Source organism: Saccostrea echinata, unplaced genomic scaffold, assembly GCF_033153115.1.
Source record: "Saccostrea echinata isolate AGI-Se365-2 ecotype Australia unplaced genomic scaffold, CSIRO_AGI_Sech_v1 ptg000072l, whole genome shotgun sequence".
In the NCBI taxonomy this organism is placed as follows: Eukaryota; Metazoa; Mollusca; class Bivalvia; order Ostreida; family Ostreidae; genus Saccostrea; species Saccostrea echinata.
This window is the reverse complement of record NW_026889821.1, coordinates 1,901,685-1,918,579: the sequence shown is the minus strand read 5'-3', so window position 1 is coordinate 1,918,579 and position 16,895 is coordinate 1,901,685. Positions and strand designations below refer to the sequence as shown.

Genomic DNA, 16,895 nt, shown 5'->3' with positions numbered 1-16,895 from the left:
TACATATACTAGTATATAAATGTAGTGTAATTGGAGCGGCCGCATTACCGCCCCCGATAAAAAAACTCCAGTTACAGTACTAAAAAGCTTACGATTACAAAAAGTATTTCAGTATTACATATACTAGTAAATAAATGTAGTGTAATTGGAGCGGCCACATTACCGCCCCGATAAAGCTCTCCAGTTATAATACTAAAAAACTAACAATAAAAAAAGTATTTCAGCATTACATATATATAAATGTTGTGTAATTGGAGCGGCCACATTACCGCCCCCGAAAAAAAACTCCAGTTACAATACTAAAAAAACTAACGAATACAAAAAGTATTTCAGTATTACATATATATAAATGTTGTGTAATTGGAGCGGCCACATTACCGCCCCCGAAAAAAACTTCAGTTACAATACTAAAAAACTAACGAATACAAAAAGTATTTCAGTATTACATATACTAGTTGATAAATGTAGTGTAATTGGAGCGGCCACATTACCGCCCCCGATAAAACTCCAGTTACAATACTAAAAAACTAATGATTACAAAAAGTAAAGCAAAGAAGGCCGCCACAAAATTCCTGAATGCTGCTGACTGGCTAAATCAGGACATCCCCAAGACCAGTAAAGGTATCATTTACAGCAAAACACTGAAAAGGTGAAAATAATTTTTTCTCAATGTATTTCTTTCGACATATTTCAGTATTCATTTTTTTATGCCATTAAATTTTTGCCTACTCAGAAATAATTCTTGGTGGTGTTGGAGTGAATTTAGATAATTGAATGAATCTAATTTTAACTACAGTTAACTGCTTAATACAGAGACTGACTTTATGACATCCATGCAATTACAATTCTTTGCATCTTCAAAGATGGTACATGAAATACCTACCCCTTCACGAAGGTATAAGACATCCGGCAACTCCTCGACCTTAACTTTATAGCTGTTGCCCAATTCATATATATGGGGGCATCCTTTGTTCTGGCAACTGGTTGGGGATGAGCACTCTAAATGGAACACCGGGGGAAGAATTTCTGGATCCATTTGTTGTATAATCCAGCTATATACACTCTAAGAAATAATAATGACATAATTAGGTGTTTATAACTTGTATTTATTCATGTGCTTAATTTAATATAAATTAAATACCAAAGTACAAGAAATCATGCAAGTTATTGAATTTTAATTCAAATCAGCACATGAAATGCTGGCACACAGGGTATATGATTTATACTTGGAGCAATTTAAGTAACACATAAAATTAGGTTCTTCAGTACCTGCACATATACCTAATTTAATGTATATGAAAATAAAAATTATGTTTACAATACATGCATCTTGTATGGTAGCTACATGTATTGCATACAATTTACTTTAAATTTGTTACTCTTAAGTGTTTAACAAAGTTGTATCTCCTTGATACACTCCTCCTCTAATTAACATACCTTGACTGTGTCACCATATTTGAACGGTCGATTTATTGCAAGACCTCCATGACATTCGTAAACAACACACAGATTTTTTCTGACATCCTCTTTCGTCAGGAAGTCGATGAAGGTGCTCTCTGCAAACTTGAAAAAATAAACTCATGTTTATTTCAAATATGTATATTTCATTTAAGCTAGATAAACAAAACTAATAAAAATAATTTTGTCCAGAACAGTAATTCTACAGCATGTATATTTGCAAAATCGTTTTATATTTGAAATATTTTTTGTTTTAGTTATTTCATTTAGTGCCTTATGTAAAATTGTTAAGTAGGATGATAGTACAAATTGTGAGCAACCAATATACATGTATTTATTATGTAATTGACCTCGATAAGAGCATTGCTCTTGATGAGCAACCTAATGTATATATAAAGGGGTAGAGAACGTGTGTTGCAGGGAGTTATTTTTTTAGTAAACAAGAGTCAGTGCTGTTCAAGGATATTATATATATATATATATATATATATATATATATATATATATATATATATATATATATATATATATATATATCATGTAAGAAATTCTAAATGGAATTAAACAGTTTTTATTTAAAGAACAGTTTCTGACAAACAAAGAATACAAGGATTAAATCTGTCATATGTAAAATGTTGTGTGCCATTTACACAAAACACAATAAAAGCATTTCAGAAATTCTTCAATTTTCTAAACATATAAGGGGATTCACCTTGATATCTCACGCAAGCTTCTTTCGTGTAGCATGTTAGTAACTTGTACTGTAGATTCCCATTCAGGGATAGACATTAAGTTTCAGATCCACTAACCCTTCGGGCAAGTGATCTTAGACTTTGACTTGTCCGAATGCTAAACTTGGTTGCCCAAAATTAGGAAAGAAATTAAGAGGAAAATTATTAAGTTCTGTAGACGTAATGATCAGAAAAAATGTGACCAAATACACAACTGTCAATTTGGCAAGTTGAGCTACCTGAAAAAAAAAATTTCGATGCTGTATTTGTACATAAATGTATACCGCTGTACTTGTAAAATTTAACCTGTTAACACGTACTGCCATGCAGCATTAACCCTCCATTTCCTTTTAATAAAATTCATATTTTAAAAAAAAATATTTTCGGTAGGATCCTTTTGTGATTCGTGATTTTCAGAGATAACTGTGAAGCAACGCTTAAGGAAGATAGTTGCTACGAAACACATCTTATCTTGATCAGGATACATTGTGTTATACTGTACTTATATATTCTGTGCGTAAATAAATAATCTAATTTACTAATAAGAAGTTAATAAAATTTTGTTAGACATAGCATATTTATTACGAAAGAAAATAACGAACCCGATTTTTAAATGAACGGTATAATCCAGAAACGCTTCCAGGGAATTTCAAATGCAAAAACATTGTCAGTCAGGTGCGTGATGGAAATCAAGTTTCAATTTATTCTTTTATTTATTAATTAATGTAAACTAAATCAATATGTACATTAAAATGTATGAGAACAATTCATTTGCCCGATCGGACAAGTACGTCGACAATTTCACCTGCCCAAACTGAGAATTTGCTTGTCCCGGGCAATCGGACAACCATTAATGTCGATCCCTGCCATTTCATGGTGGGGAATTATTATCAACATAAAAATGCCAGAAGTACCCCTCATAGATCTTAAAATCTTGGAATTATTTTGATTAGTTTTCTGCTATCTGTAAACTATATGAAATTACATGTTCACATATAACAAAACTTTGGTGCTCACAATTTTATGTTCTCATGATTTGAAACAAATTTAAATGGCAGAATCATGAAATTGAGTACTCTTGTAATGTGAGGAACCTACAGTATTATTTATATGAACTTTAGTATTAATTTAAATCATGCCTTCACAAGTATGCATGTTCCTCTCTGTCTGAAATATGATATCATAAAGTATCATATTGTGTGCATAAATGCATGGAAACTGTGTTAATAACAAGAATTACTTTACATTTTTAATTCCCTCCACGTTGATAGACACATACGCAATACAAAACTTAGACAACTATGCTTACCAACTGCCTTTCTCTTTTTTTCTGCATCATCTGTAAGAATTAAGGATAAAATCCAATTGAAGCAGTTTTTACTACAAGAAAACGTTCTTCACAAGGCTCTCATAAATGTCCATGCATGCAAGCTTACACAGCATTCATATGGTTGAGTAAAAATGGAATTTTGGTAATCTAATTTCTATCAACACAATGATGAGGGAAGGAATGAAAAGAGTACCTAATTCCAAAACAGACAAGCTAATTCAGATAATCTGTGTCCCAGCTTAATGAAACAAGATACCCATGGGACACATCGCTCACCTAAGGACATTGGGTTAGGCAAAAGCACAAATCAGTCCAGTATTGAAAAGATTAGAGAGGGGGGGGGGGGGGGCTTGAATTTTAAACTACCCGATGATGCTTCCATGTCAATATAACAAATGGCTTTGTTGTACTTGAGAAGATTTAAAAAAAAGAATTCCCATATATTCCTTTGTAAAAATTTGATCCCCCATTGTGGCTCCTTCCTATGCCAGGGTCCATCATTTAAACAAACTTGAATCTACACTAACTGAGGATGCTTCAATATCAATATGACTAAACATAGCTTTTCTGTTCTTGAGAAAAAAAAGATATTCTTATATTTTCCTATGTAAGACTTTGATCTCTCATTGTGGCCCCACCCTACCCCCGGAATCGTGGTTTGAATAAGATAAAATCTACACTACCTGAGGATGCTTCCATATAAATATGACCAATCATGGCTTTGCTTTTCTTGAGAAGAAGATTTTTAAAGACTTTTTCCTATATATTTCTATGTAAAATATTTTTTTCCTATTTATTTTCTATGTAAAACTTTGATCGTCCATTGTGGCCCCGCCCTACCACCGGAGGTCATAATTTGTACAAAATTGAATCTTCACTACCTGAGGATGTTTCCACAGGAGTTTCAACTTTCCTGGCCATGTGATTCTTGAAAAAAGGATTTTTAAAAGATGGTATTAATTTTTCAATAAATCTTAATTATGTCCCCTTGGAAGGGGGCATGGCCCTTCATTTGAACAAACTTGAACCCCTTAACCCAAGGATGCTCTGTGGCAAGTTGGTTGAAACTGGCTCAGTGGTTCTGGAGAAGAAGTCGAAAATGCGAGTAGTTTAGAGACAGACGGACTACAGACAAAATGTGATCAGAAAAGTTCACTTGTGCTTTCAAGCTCAGGTGAGCTAAAGAGAAGAGCATGAGTGGATTGGGAGAGGGGGGGCACTTTAAAAAGGGCCAGGGCCAAAGGGAGTTATGGTATAAATTTCATTGCAAAAGCTTATTGAGATATCGCCCAGAAATGAAAGTTTTACACACACACAGAATGTATGAAATTACGGCATTGACTTTGACCTTAAAATAAATAGGGGTTTTCCTTAGTCCATAGGGATTTGTGGTATAAAATTTCACTGCAAAAGAAAGCTCAAAGGCTTCTTGAGATTTCATGCGAAAACAAAAGTGTTAAAACAGAGAGAATTAATGAATTTATGACTTGATTTTTTCCCTTTTGACCTAAAAATACAGGCCCATAGAGAGCAATTTTAGTTTGGGGGGGGGGGGGGGACTATCAACTGCCAAAGATTCCTTGACGAGCAAAAAACATAGGTAATCAAAGATTACGAAGCTCACCTCAACGAATGTTATCAGTAAAAGTTATGCAAATCTCACATCATATTTTCTTTATAGTTAGTGTGCATCCTGAAAACAATATTCATGCAAGTTCTGTGTAAGAAGGTCTTATAGTTCGTTGGGAATTGACCTGTTCCAAAAACTTTAAGCTTTTCACAAATCAAGAAAATGTCAGACTTTCATTTCCTACATCTGAAGCAAGTCTGGAATGCACCATCTATGTAAGTTAAATCATAACAGCCTATATAATTATAGAGCTACTCCAAACACATTGTCATGGTTACTCATTAGGAAAATGTAGGTCAGATCCAGCATCTGAAGCAAGTCTGGTAGTGCCCATCCCTAGATACATCAACCATACAAGTTGGTCAAGGTATGGCTTATAGTTACTTGGGAATGAACCTGCTCCAAAAACTTTAACCTGGTCACTCATCTGGAAAATGTAGATCAGATCCAGCATCCGAAGCAAGTGTGACAGTGTCCATCCCTAGATGCATCATCCATGCAAGTTTGGTCCAGGTAGGGCTTATTGTTACTTGGGAATAGACTTGCTCCTAAAACTTTAACCGGGACGCCGATGCTAACGCCGACACCGGGGGTATAACATAAGCTCATCTCGAGGTGAGTTAAAAAAAAGGCGGGGCATCAGATGTTATTATTGAGGGGGCACAGGCATATAGTAGCTATGTTCTCTATAGTATTCTACAAGTGGCAAATTTATTCGGGGGGGGGGGGGGGGGGACCACCCCCTCTTTCCTACGGTCATGAAATAAATAGGGATCTCTCTTAGGCCTTAGGGAGTTGTTGTGTATTATTTCACTGCAAAAGGTCAAAAGCTTTTCCTGTTATCGCTCTGAAACAAGTGTTGCAGACAGACAGAAATACATACAGAAGAACAGACAGACCAAAATTAAAATTCCCCACATTCAGTTAAAGCAGTGGACAAAAATAAAGTAATCTATATTTTTAAGATGTCTAAATATCATTCAGCATTGTGAACTGACTTAATTCAATATTTCAAAGTCTAACAAACAACAAGTTTTCATCATTACATGTACCCCCTTTCAGTAAAAAAAATTCTTATAATGAATGTTGATCCAAATATTATAAAGTATTTTTTTACACCAAAAACAACATCCTTTTCTTGTTTATTACTAAAAAGAAGCATTTTGTTTACCAATATAGTATGGTTTAATATAGAGCACTTTTAAGTGTAATTATCAATGTAACAAAATAACAAATAACAAAAACTATTGAGACTCTTCTTCTCCCTCCCCCTTCCATTCTTTAACTACATGTATATCTAGAGTTCAACCTCAGGCAGGGGCAGAAGTGGAGCTCTATCACTGCATTTTTCTTTGTGGTTTGTGTGTTTGTCTGTGGACACACACACAGTCCCACAAACATAGAGAGAGAGAAATAATAACTGATACTTACTTCCTCAAAGTCTTTCAGGATATTGTCTTCATCCACCTGTATATATGAATAAACATGAATGTATACAAGAAATACCCACAAGAAATCATAAATTTTTAGATAAGCAAATAAATATTAGAAAAAACAAGAGGATCCCGGGCCTTATAGGTCACCTGAGTATCATGTAACAACTTTCCAACAGCTGAATTTGGTTCATGTTTTAAACCAGAGGCCATGAAATTCACAATTTTGAAAGAGGCACCATTGCTCATCATAAATGTTTGATTAATACCATGGAGCAAATTTCAAAGCATTAATTCATTTTCAGTATTTAATCATTAATCATCCCTTTCCTGATGTGTATGCATAGAGTGACAGACCAAGGCATATGGGCATTACAGACCAGTTGCAGTAAAACATGCTTACAGTAAAGTGCCAGAGACAAATGAATTTGCATTATTTATTGCAATCCATGGCTCATAACACAGAGCTGAAAACATGAATTTATGAAAAGCACAATTGCTGTGTTTTGATTACCTTATTTAGCCTGCATACCATATCTGGTAGCATTTCAGGTTAAACTTTTTTTCAACTTTTTCAACATTTTTTCAGGGAATGTCGAGTATTCATCTATGTGAGAAAAAATGTAAACTGACCCAAGTTATGTTATATATCGTACGACATATTAGGTATATATATGAAATTCAAGCCTCAAATGAAGGAAAGGAATGTTTTTAAAAAATACACTAACACTGGTTATTCTATGTAGCAATTTCTAGTCATCAAAGACTTTTTTGTGTCAAAAATAAATAAATAGATACATGTATATGTAGTTCAAGCTCTTGATGTTTAACCTGCAAATTTCAGAAATCAATACCTTATTTTCAAGATTTGATGTCCAGTCTTCATCATCTGTACATGTAGATGCATCTGTATCCTAAAATTGTCAAGTAAATCAACATTACATTACATTACAGTACATTACATTATATTACACTACATTACATTAAATTACATTATATTACATTACATTACATGTACCTTTAATGTCATAGGTAAAGGAATATCTGGCAGCTCTTCACTGTCTTTCTCAATCTGCAAATGTATTTTGTAGATCCATTATCAATGGTATGTTATATAATTGTGAAAGCTATTGTGAAAAGTCATCAAAGTGATGTTATTTTATTTTTAAAACATAAACAACTGGCTTATTCCAAGGATTGTATAAAAGTTCAAAATTTCAATTCCCCAATTTGGCATACTCTGGTATATAATGGTATATCAGAATGGTATTGTAAAGAGATCAACCTTTTCACAAATAGATTTTTTTTTTTGCTTTGTTGACAAATTTTTTGGTAACACATTTACTATCATTTTGAAAATACAAACGATTATGTACAATACTTGAAAATGGCATTCTTAGGTGTTTTTTTTTTAAACCTAACAATATCTTAGAACCAAAGTTTGTAATACAGAACATTACAAGTAATGTTAATTTTGTTTTAAATACAAATACACTTCAGAGGATGCAACTTTATTTCACCGTCAGAGTACATGAAAATCAAACCTGTTGAAATCTGTTGAAAATCATACCCATTAAATTTATACTTGGCCTTTTTAAATTTCCAGTTATTCCCTGTAAGCTTACCAAAAAATATAGGAATAAAAAATTTAATTTGCTTGAAAATTGACTCAACTATGGGGAGTGTGTTGGGTGGGAATTGTTAAAAACAAAACAAATTCAGTGAGTTTTGTAATCTTACTGATGATTGTCCAGGGCTGGATGTTCTCTTCTCTTTCTGCAAACAAAGGAGTAAATATATATCTGTTAGTGAGAATATATCATTAAGTATTTGTGTGGCAGATCTGTGAATAAAATATAATTTTTTTAAATATTTCTAAGTCTCAATTTATCTGAAAAAAAAAAGAATTATCTCCCTTTTTGCAATTTTCTAAGCACCATGGAAACTTAATAGGGATAACATAAAATGCATCAATTAAATAAACACAAGTAAAACCTGTCCAATTGTACATTACTTTAATATGGACTTATATAATTGTAAAAAAAAAACACTTTGTTACCTTTGAAGGAGAATGAAGCATGGGTAGATCTTCGTCAATAGCTGCTACATGTACCTATTGTAAAATATGAAATTCAAAATTCAATCTGAAATGGCCAACTCATAGTTTCATATAGATTAAAACTTGCATAGTTCACCAGTTGTAACAATCTGACAAAGCCTAAAGGGCTAAATACAATGCATTTTACAATAATTCATGTATATACTGATTGTTTGTCCATTACCACATAACCACCAAATATCATCTACATTTGTTTATATAGTGCAGTTAAAATAAAACTGTAATCTTGCTATCCAAGAGAAAATTATCAAATTACCACTTTGGATGGTGTACAAACAGGTGTACTTGTTTTAGGGGTTTCTGTCTTCAATTTCTTTTCCTATAAGAATAATCATTTCTGTAAATTATATGTACATTGTGTGTAAAATGATATGTGCAAATAAAAAAGTTATTTTTCAAGCAATTTCTTGCATATGATTGATAAATATTCTCTAAGAATTCCTTAAACCAATTATTACTTGTGCTAAACTTACAGGGTCTTCAAACTCGTCTTCCGAGTCAGAGAGGACAATGCGCTGACTTTTTGGCTTCTGTTAAAAAAAATTGAAGAATAAATCATAATCATCCAAGGAGAGATACTGTATGATGATTACTTGATATTTATTTTACATTTTATCTGGTTACTGGTTACTGTCAGGCAGTTGGACATCAAAATAAGTCCAATGCACATACACACACACCACTTCTCGGTTAGAAGTTTAAAGAAAAACATCATTTTCTAATTATTTCAGTGAAACAGATAATTATATGAGAACCTGTAAAATTAATCATATTATTTGTAAGACTTTTTTTTCTTGTAATGCATCTGAATTATAGAGATCTATACCTATCATTTGCTGTGTGGATTGTATGCATCTATCATATGCTGTATGGTTATCGGAAATAAACCGTGGGCAAAGCGGGCACTTTCAACATATTTACTGACAGAGCCAACCAGTCTTATGAATTTGTATGTATAATTTTCAGCTAAAGGTACAGTATTTCTTTACATGATGGAACTTTATGAGGTTCACAAAATTTATGTGTCATTGTAAGGAAGACAATATACATGTCATGCAAATTTAGAAACCACTGAAATTAAAACTGTATACTGTATAAAGTATCATATGAAGATATCTACCATATCATATGTATTATTAAGGTACTTACATTTACCCCGCTTCCTGACAACACATTATCTGATTCAATGCTTGGACCCTTTAGAAAATACAACAAAATTGCAAGATTGAAAAATATATTAAAATTTAGACATCCAACCAAAGCATTCTATTCAAAATTGTGACTAATGATATCTGTATACTGTAACATAACTGAAATGAACAATGTACATCAGTATCCAAAGCTTAATTGTTATTACAGTTTTACAACAAGGCTTCAATGATTTTTACTTAAAAATGTATTTCTGGTATTCTAGCTCTACATAGGAAACTCCTTCCTTCCCTAGCTCCTATATGCTGATAATTTATAATGTTCATAAAACAAGAAAAATCTTTCATAATGCATCATTTTATTGGTCTAGACAGTCATGTGGCAGGGTGAATAAAACACCAAGTCTCCCAAGGAATAAATATCATATTCCACTCTTTGTAAGTCACATGTGACCATCATTTGATGTAAACAAACGAATGAATCTAAAATCTTTGAATATCCAAAATCCTTATATCAGAAAACAAAGTCAGCAATAAATTCAAATGATGAAAGAAAGGGACAAATTAACATAAAAAGGTAAACATTCACTGTGTTTTTACCTTAGTAGGGTTGGAAAACTACTGTAAATCACTTTTTATTTGCGGGAACTTCGTTTTGGCGTAATAATATTAGACAGAGTGCTCACAAAAATTTCATTTTCGCATATATTAGTATTCTTTAAGATTATATAGAGCACTAACCACAATTCCTGAAAACTTTGTCTCACTATTAAAGTGTCAATTACTATCTCGCCAAAATAAGCTGTTGCGAAAATTAAGTGATCTACAGTATTAGGAAAATGAAATATTCTGTTTAAAGAACTACGCACGCTAACTCTCGATTCCCGCCTACATTTTACACCCATTTAATTCAATATTAATGACAATTTGGCCGTAAAATCTTTGTTGAATGCAAAGAACAGTTCAATGGTAATTGACTGATAATATTAATACCAGTGTTAAATAGTTAATTACCCCTAATTTCAGCTCTTTAAGTAAGGGGGTAGACGATATTTTTCACTAAAATCGGACTCTTAAGCATGAACACATTTTAAAATATACTTGGATATGAATAAATGTTCCTTAAATCTTTTCTTATGTTTTACTCATATAAAATTAAACATATATTATTGATAAAATAAAATGTTTTAGCTGTAAACCCCTTTGAAATTGGTGAAAAAATAAGCATTTTTGTTGTTTTTTTAACTGTAAACATATGCCCCCCCCCCCCCCCCCCCCCCCCCCCCCCCCGTGAAACACAAAAAGCTTCGGTACAAATTTGTGAAATGACAGTCCATATCACCTGTAAAAAGGAATTTTTGTTTCACGGGGGGAAAGATGTTTTAAAAATATTTTCCGTTTTCCGTTGATTTCTATAGTGAAAAACACAAGTTTTCCCAAAATTATAGAGTTATCTCTCTTTGTTTTCCCAAAGAAGTAACGTTTTATAAAAATTCATATAAATATCTCTATAGATTTGAAAAATCATTCAAATGTGTTAACTTTTGAAAATTGACTTGGATGTAGGCAGGAGAACAATACTATCGTTCGCAGTTCTTAACTTAGTAATAGGTTGTTTGGTATAATAACAATTTACTGCTTGAAAGTTTGGGAGATATTAAGGTTTGATCCCCCCAGAACATACAGAAAATATCAACTTTATAGCTATTAACTCTCATCTGAGAATAATTGATATCATGATTAATTTTCAAAGTTTAATACTGAATACATCAGCACGACAGACCACCTTTGTTCAGAAAAATTTTCATTTCAAAGTTAAAACAAACCAAAATCAATCAAGTGGAACAAAATAACAAATCTTACTTTTTTGACATTTTTTACAATATTTCCTCGTGCTGTAATTCAATTGTTTGAAACTTAAAAGTATTGACTTGTTTCGTCCATCCACAAATAATAATTAATGATGCCCCAAATATTAAACCCAAATTCTTACATTTTACTGGGCATCCACATACAAAATCTTAATTAAAACAAGCGTTTCTAAAAAATTCAGAGGGCTCTACTAAAAAAAAACAATTGATAATTTATAAATTTAGCATTTATGGACACACACACACACACACTTACTTGCATATATTTTAACGTAAAATCCATGGTACTTTCTCTTCCCCTTTGAACGCTTCTTTAATTCTTGGTACTTAAGGTCCCGTGGTAACTCTGTGTACGTTTTATCTTCCAACCTCATAGGTACCATTGTGAATGATGTCTTGAACTTGTTTTCCACACTCTGCATCCAATTGTCCATCGAAGAATCTTTCTCAACTCTCAATATCATAGAAGCATCCACTCCATTGAACAATCGTTGGATCCTTTTCTCATTTTGATCCAAGAAGCGAATTTCTAAACACTGGTGTTTAAGAAGAATTTTTTTTCAAAATCAAATATGTTGAAGTAGGGAGCCTAAATAATTTACAAGTAATAGACCAATTAACTCTGTTAATACATACCAACAACAACAGAAATGCACTAGACACTGAGCTATTTTAAATCAAATTCAATTGGACATTGTCATGATTTGGTTTGAACATTTTAATGTTTTATTTTTCCATTTCTGATATTTACAAAGGTTCATAACAGTACAGTAAAACACATTTATAATGAAACGCTGGGGACATACCATTTTACATCATTATTATCAAACCAACAAAACAATTCACTATAATCAGAAGAACTCTTTAATAAGTGTTGACTTATTTTTAATGACAGCCTTCTGAAAAGACATTACAACACACAAACTGAACACAGGCTTCCATGCATTAAATAACATCCTAATCGCACACAAAACATTCGGCTTTTTCCCTTCATCTACCCCAAAATAATTTGATATTGTTACCAAAGAAATAGCATTCTGTTTCCTGGTTGTCAATTCCATGTCTCAATTGACTTTAATATGACATTGGAATAAAATTGCAGTGAATAGAGAACCCAATTCATTATATAACAATTTAAATTGACGCAATGCATTAAATCAGCTGTAAAAAATATATTTAGCATCTTGAAACATTCCGACAAGAATGAGTCCAAAAGAAAAAAATTATTAACAGAAAAAAAAGTATATGATAGCTTTAATTTTCTGTGTATTTTTTATTCGTTAATTTTCAGTGATCAATTGTTTCAGAGAAGAGTCGAAAATGTTTGTTAACACACCATATACTAACATAGATGGCAATAGGTTAATTGAGTGATTCATGTGAAAACCACCCCCCCCCCCCTTTTTTTTTAACACCCACACACAAAATAGAAGGTCCAAATTTTTTTCAATCTTATAAACTGATGATGCAAATAATAATGGTGACAAAAACACTTGTATATAACTAATTTGTCTTTAATTTCAAGTCTTTACCTCTGGTTTCTCACTCTCTTTGGAGAAGGTGGTACCAATCATCTTCTTTTTACTGGTGATGAATTTTGCCCTCAAAAAATCCAGTTTAGACTTCATTCCTTCATAGACATAAAAAAGAAAATCTGTCAATTTACAAATCAGTTGTATATAAATGTAGTAGCTTTCATGTGCATTTCAGTCTTTTCAGTTCATTTATTTGTAAATGTATAATTATGGACTAAATATTTACAAAAATATATATTTTGATTTCTGTACAAACTTGGATTTAAGTGTAATTGCTGACCAAAGTGTATGAGGCAAATTTCTTGTCCATTTTATATTTTGCACGTTTTGTTGCAGTTATAGATACTGAATTACATATGGATGTTTTAAGTCGGAACATGTTTTAATTTTTGCCTGTGCTATAGTTTACCATAATTCTAGTTACTACATTGTTGTTTAGCATATCATAATACTTGTATGTCCTCAGTTAAATATAAAATTTATTTACCTTCATCTTCAATCCTTTTGAAAGGGCCTGTGGACCCACTTCCACTTGGTTTCTGTTCCGCTTCTAAATGACAACAAATAAAGTAATTTTTCTACAATCTAGGAGGACATATTACATGCTTACCATCCATCCATTCATCCATTATCTATCCATTTATCTATCTATCTACTGAATATCTATAAGAATTACCTTCACTTGGTACTGTGATATCACGAGTATCTGCAACCCTGCCTAAACAATAATATCCATTTCATTAATACAATACATTTTCAAACATCCTTATCAAAACCAAATTATTTATATAACTGAATTTCCATTAACTTTAATTCGCCTTTTGCAACTGGTGTGCACTCAACATCAACAGCTGCAAACAAGAAAAAAAAATCATTTTTATTGTCTATGAACATGTACATATGTCAATACATGGACATAAAATTCATCTTTCATCTCTAACATTAAAATTGTTTTATATTTTACAGCATTTTTATACTGCAATAAATATATTTCTTCATCCCAGACTGTTTTTGTAATACTTATAACAGACACCAATGCTTATTAAAGTTTGTCACACAATTGTCTATATATGCATCTTTTCAAAATTTATTTTGCAACTTTCAGTGAGTGGGAAGGGTTTGCAGCATAGTTGCAATGAAGTGAAAATTGGCGCATTAAATCAACCAGTGGTGTCGCCAAGGTGCACATCCAAATTTCAGCGATGTTATTTGGAAATATATTGTCAACGACTTTCTTGCTTGTTTTACTTTTGTTTTAAATGTAGTCATGTAAATACAACTGTTACAAATATCACTGGTTAAAACCTGGCAAAAACTGCTTCTTGTTACATGAAGCATTTTTTTAGGGCAACAAAGGTACGTTACCTCATTCATTTTCAATGTTTAATTGAAATTTTGACATTATTGACCCAAAATACACAAAATTATACTGTTTGTGGGTTCCTTTAAATGTGCTACACGGCATACATGAAATATAAAATTTGGTTAATAAAGAAATTGGTTTCCTTTTGTATTTCACATTTGTTTGTCATTTAAAAATTTGTATTTTTCTTAAAATGACCCATCAAAATATAAGGATGGCCCATTCATTTTCAAAATGGCCCATTAAAAAGTTTGACAGTTGGACCATAGTCCCATTGCCCTTTATGACCTTCCCAATCACTGAACTTTTTTCATAATAATTTTGCTAGTGCTCTGGGTGGAATATGATATATTGAATATGACTGACTATAGATATCATATGTATCATTATACGTAAGAGAACATATAATCTATATATAATCATTTTTGAGCAGTTAAGCAATTTATTTTTTCTAAATTGCTCATAATAAATTGCACTTAATTTCAAAATTCAATTATTCTTTAAACCCCATACATACTTTTCTTCTTTACAGCAGTGCCACATTCCCCACAGAACTTGTTGTTGGGTTCTAGGTGACTACCACATTCTATGCAGAACATCCTGCAAAAGTAAACAAATTATAAATAGATAGTAGTTCCGAATATTTGAAAATTAATTTTGGTCAGTGGATATTCCTATTAGCTCTAAGCTTAAGAGGACAATTTGAATTTTAAATTTGGGAATAGTAAAAGGAAGATACAATGATTGATAGAAATCATCAACCTTAAAAGACATATAGCTTCTATTAATTATATTTTATAAATCTATTGATATAAAAAATAATTTTAGGGAAAATAAGATCAATAGTTATGAATGTTAATTGAGTTTCAATACAAAATGAACATTTCATTCGAATTTCCTCGATATGAAAGATTCGCTCAGTTTTGGGAGAAACTGTAAAAACTGTATTCATGTATAACTTACATCAAAAAACAAGAATTTTTGTTATTAACACTAAAACAAACAACAAAGAATATTATTGATATATTACTTACATTAAATGTAATCAGTAATGACCACGATCACGTTGCCTCCTACATCAAATAAACACGATGCCTCCACATCCGCGTCCTTAGAAATCTTGGCCAAATCTCGATCTCTTGAAATCTTGGCCGGCCAAATCTCGATCTTTTGAAATCTTGGCCGTTCATCTCGTAGAAGCTTGGGAATTAATGATCGAGGTCACCCGAAATCTTGGCAATGTACAGGGTCGAGGGTGTACATGGCCAGGGTTATCATGGCCAGGCCTATACGGCCAGGGTACGCGAGCAAAATGGCCAGGCTAGGCTATGTATGGTAGAGGGTTATGGGGAACATGGCCACGCCAAGACATTATTATGCAAGACCAGGTTGAACATGGCCAGCCAGGATAGCTAATCGTCGAATGCAAGATGCATGATAATATACATGGCCAGGGTGAAGATGGCCAGGCCATGTTTAGAAGCGTGGGATAGGCATGGTGCGAACATGGCTAGGCCAGGGTAGTACATGGCCGGGCTAGGCTGTGTATGGTCGGGGTAAACATGACTAGATGGGATGGCCATGCTGCAAACATGGATCGGCCAGGTTGTATACGGCTAGGCCATGATGATAAAGCGTGGGGTGTCCATGATGCAAACATGGGAAGGCCAGGGTAGAAATCATGGGTGGCCAGGGTTAAAACTATAGATTATATAGACCCTGACCCTGGGGGTCCCCTATGGCTTCGAAGATGGGAAGGCCAGGGTAGAAATCATGGGTGGCCAGGGTTAAAACTATAGATTATATAGACCCTGACCCTGGGGGTCCCCTATGGCTTTCAATACCTTATTCTGACATAAACACATTTTTTATGTACAAAAATGTACATGTACACAAAGTTTAATAATGGGTCTCGGAATGATTTTCATTTCTAATTCTAGGAGGGTGGGCGGACCTAAGGGTGTCAAGAATGAAATATCTATGGAAAGCCATAGGGGACCCCCATGTCATGTTCTATATATTTCATTGTAAATCAATCCTGGCCGGTCAGGATGGTAATCATGAACATGTCAAGATTTCAAACATGACCAAGCCATGATTTTTATCATCTTGACCAAGTCAGGATTGATAACATGACCAACCTATCTTGGCCAAGTCAAGATTTATAACATGGCCATGCTATCTTGGCCAAGTCAGGATTGATAACATGGCCATCCTATCTTGGCCGGTCATCATATAACATGGCCATGCTATCTTGGCCAAGTCAGGATTGATAAC

General features: G+C 33.0%; 1 protein-coding gene and 1 long non-coding RNA gene across 2 annotated transcripts; both read right to left on the bottom strand.

The window, feature by feature from the left end:
- Nucleotides 1-556: 556 nt before the first annotated feature.
- On the bottom strand, nt 557-1,510 carry LOC133176287 (uncharacterized). Its single transcript, XR_009719427.1, has 3 exons — nt 1,438-1,510; nt 884-1,063; nt 557-641 (listed from the first exon to the last, which is right to left on the bottom strand). It is a non-coding gene; the product is annotated as an uncharacterized LOC133176287 (long non-coding RNA).
- Nucleotides 1,511-3,317: 1,807 nt separating this feature from the next.
- Nucleotides 3,318-12,104, bottom strand: LOC133176254 (uncharacterized). The gene is made up of 11 exons (XM_061311404.1): nt 11,977-12,104; nt 9,851-9,898; nt 9,175-9,231; nt 8,958-9,020; nt 8,642-8,695; nt 8,323-8,358; nt 7,601-7,654; nt 7,437-7,496; nt 6,581-6,616; nt 3,499-3,528; nt 3,318-3,356 (listed from the first exon to the last, which is right to left on the bottom strand). Exons 1-11 carry the CDS (start codon nt 12,001-12,003, stop codon nt 3,318-3,320), a joined length of 504 nt encoding a protein of 167 aa, XP_061167388.1. The 5' UTR covers nt 12,004-12,104.
- Between the last annotated feature and the right edge of the window lie 4,791 nt (nt 12,105-16,895).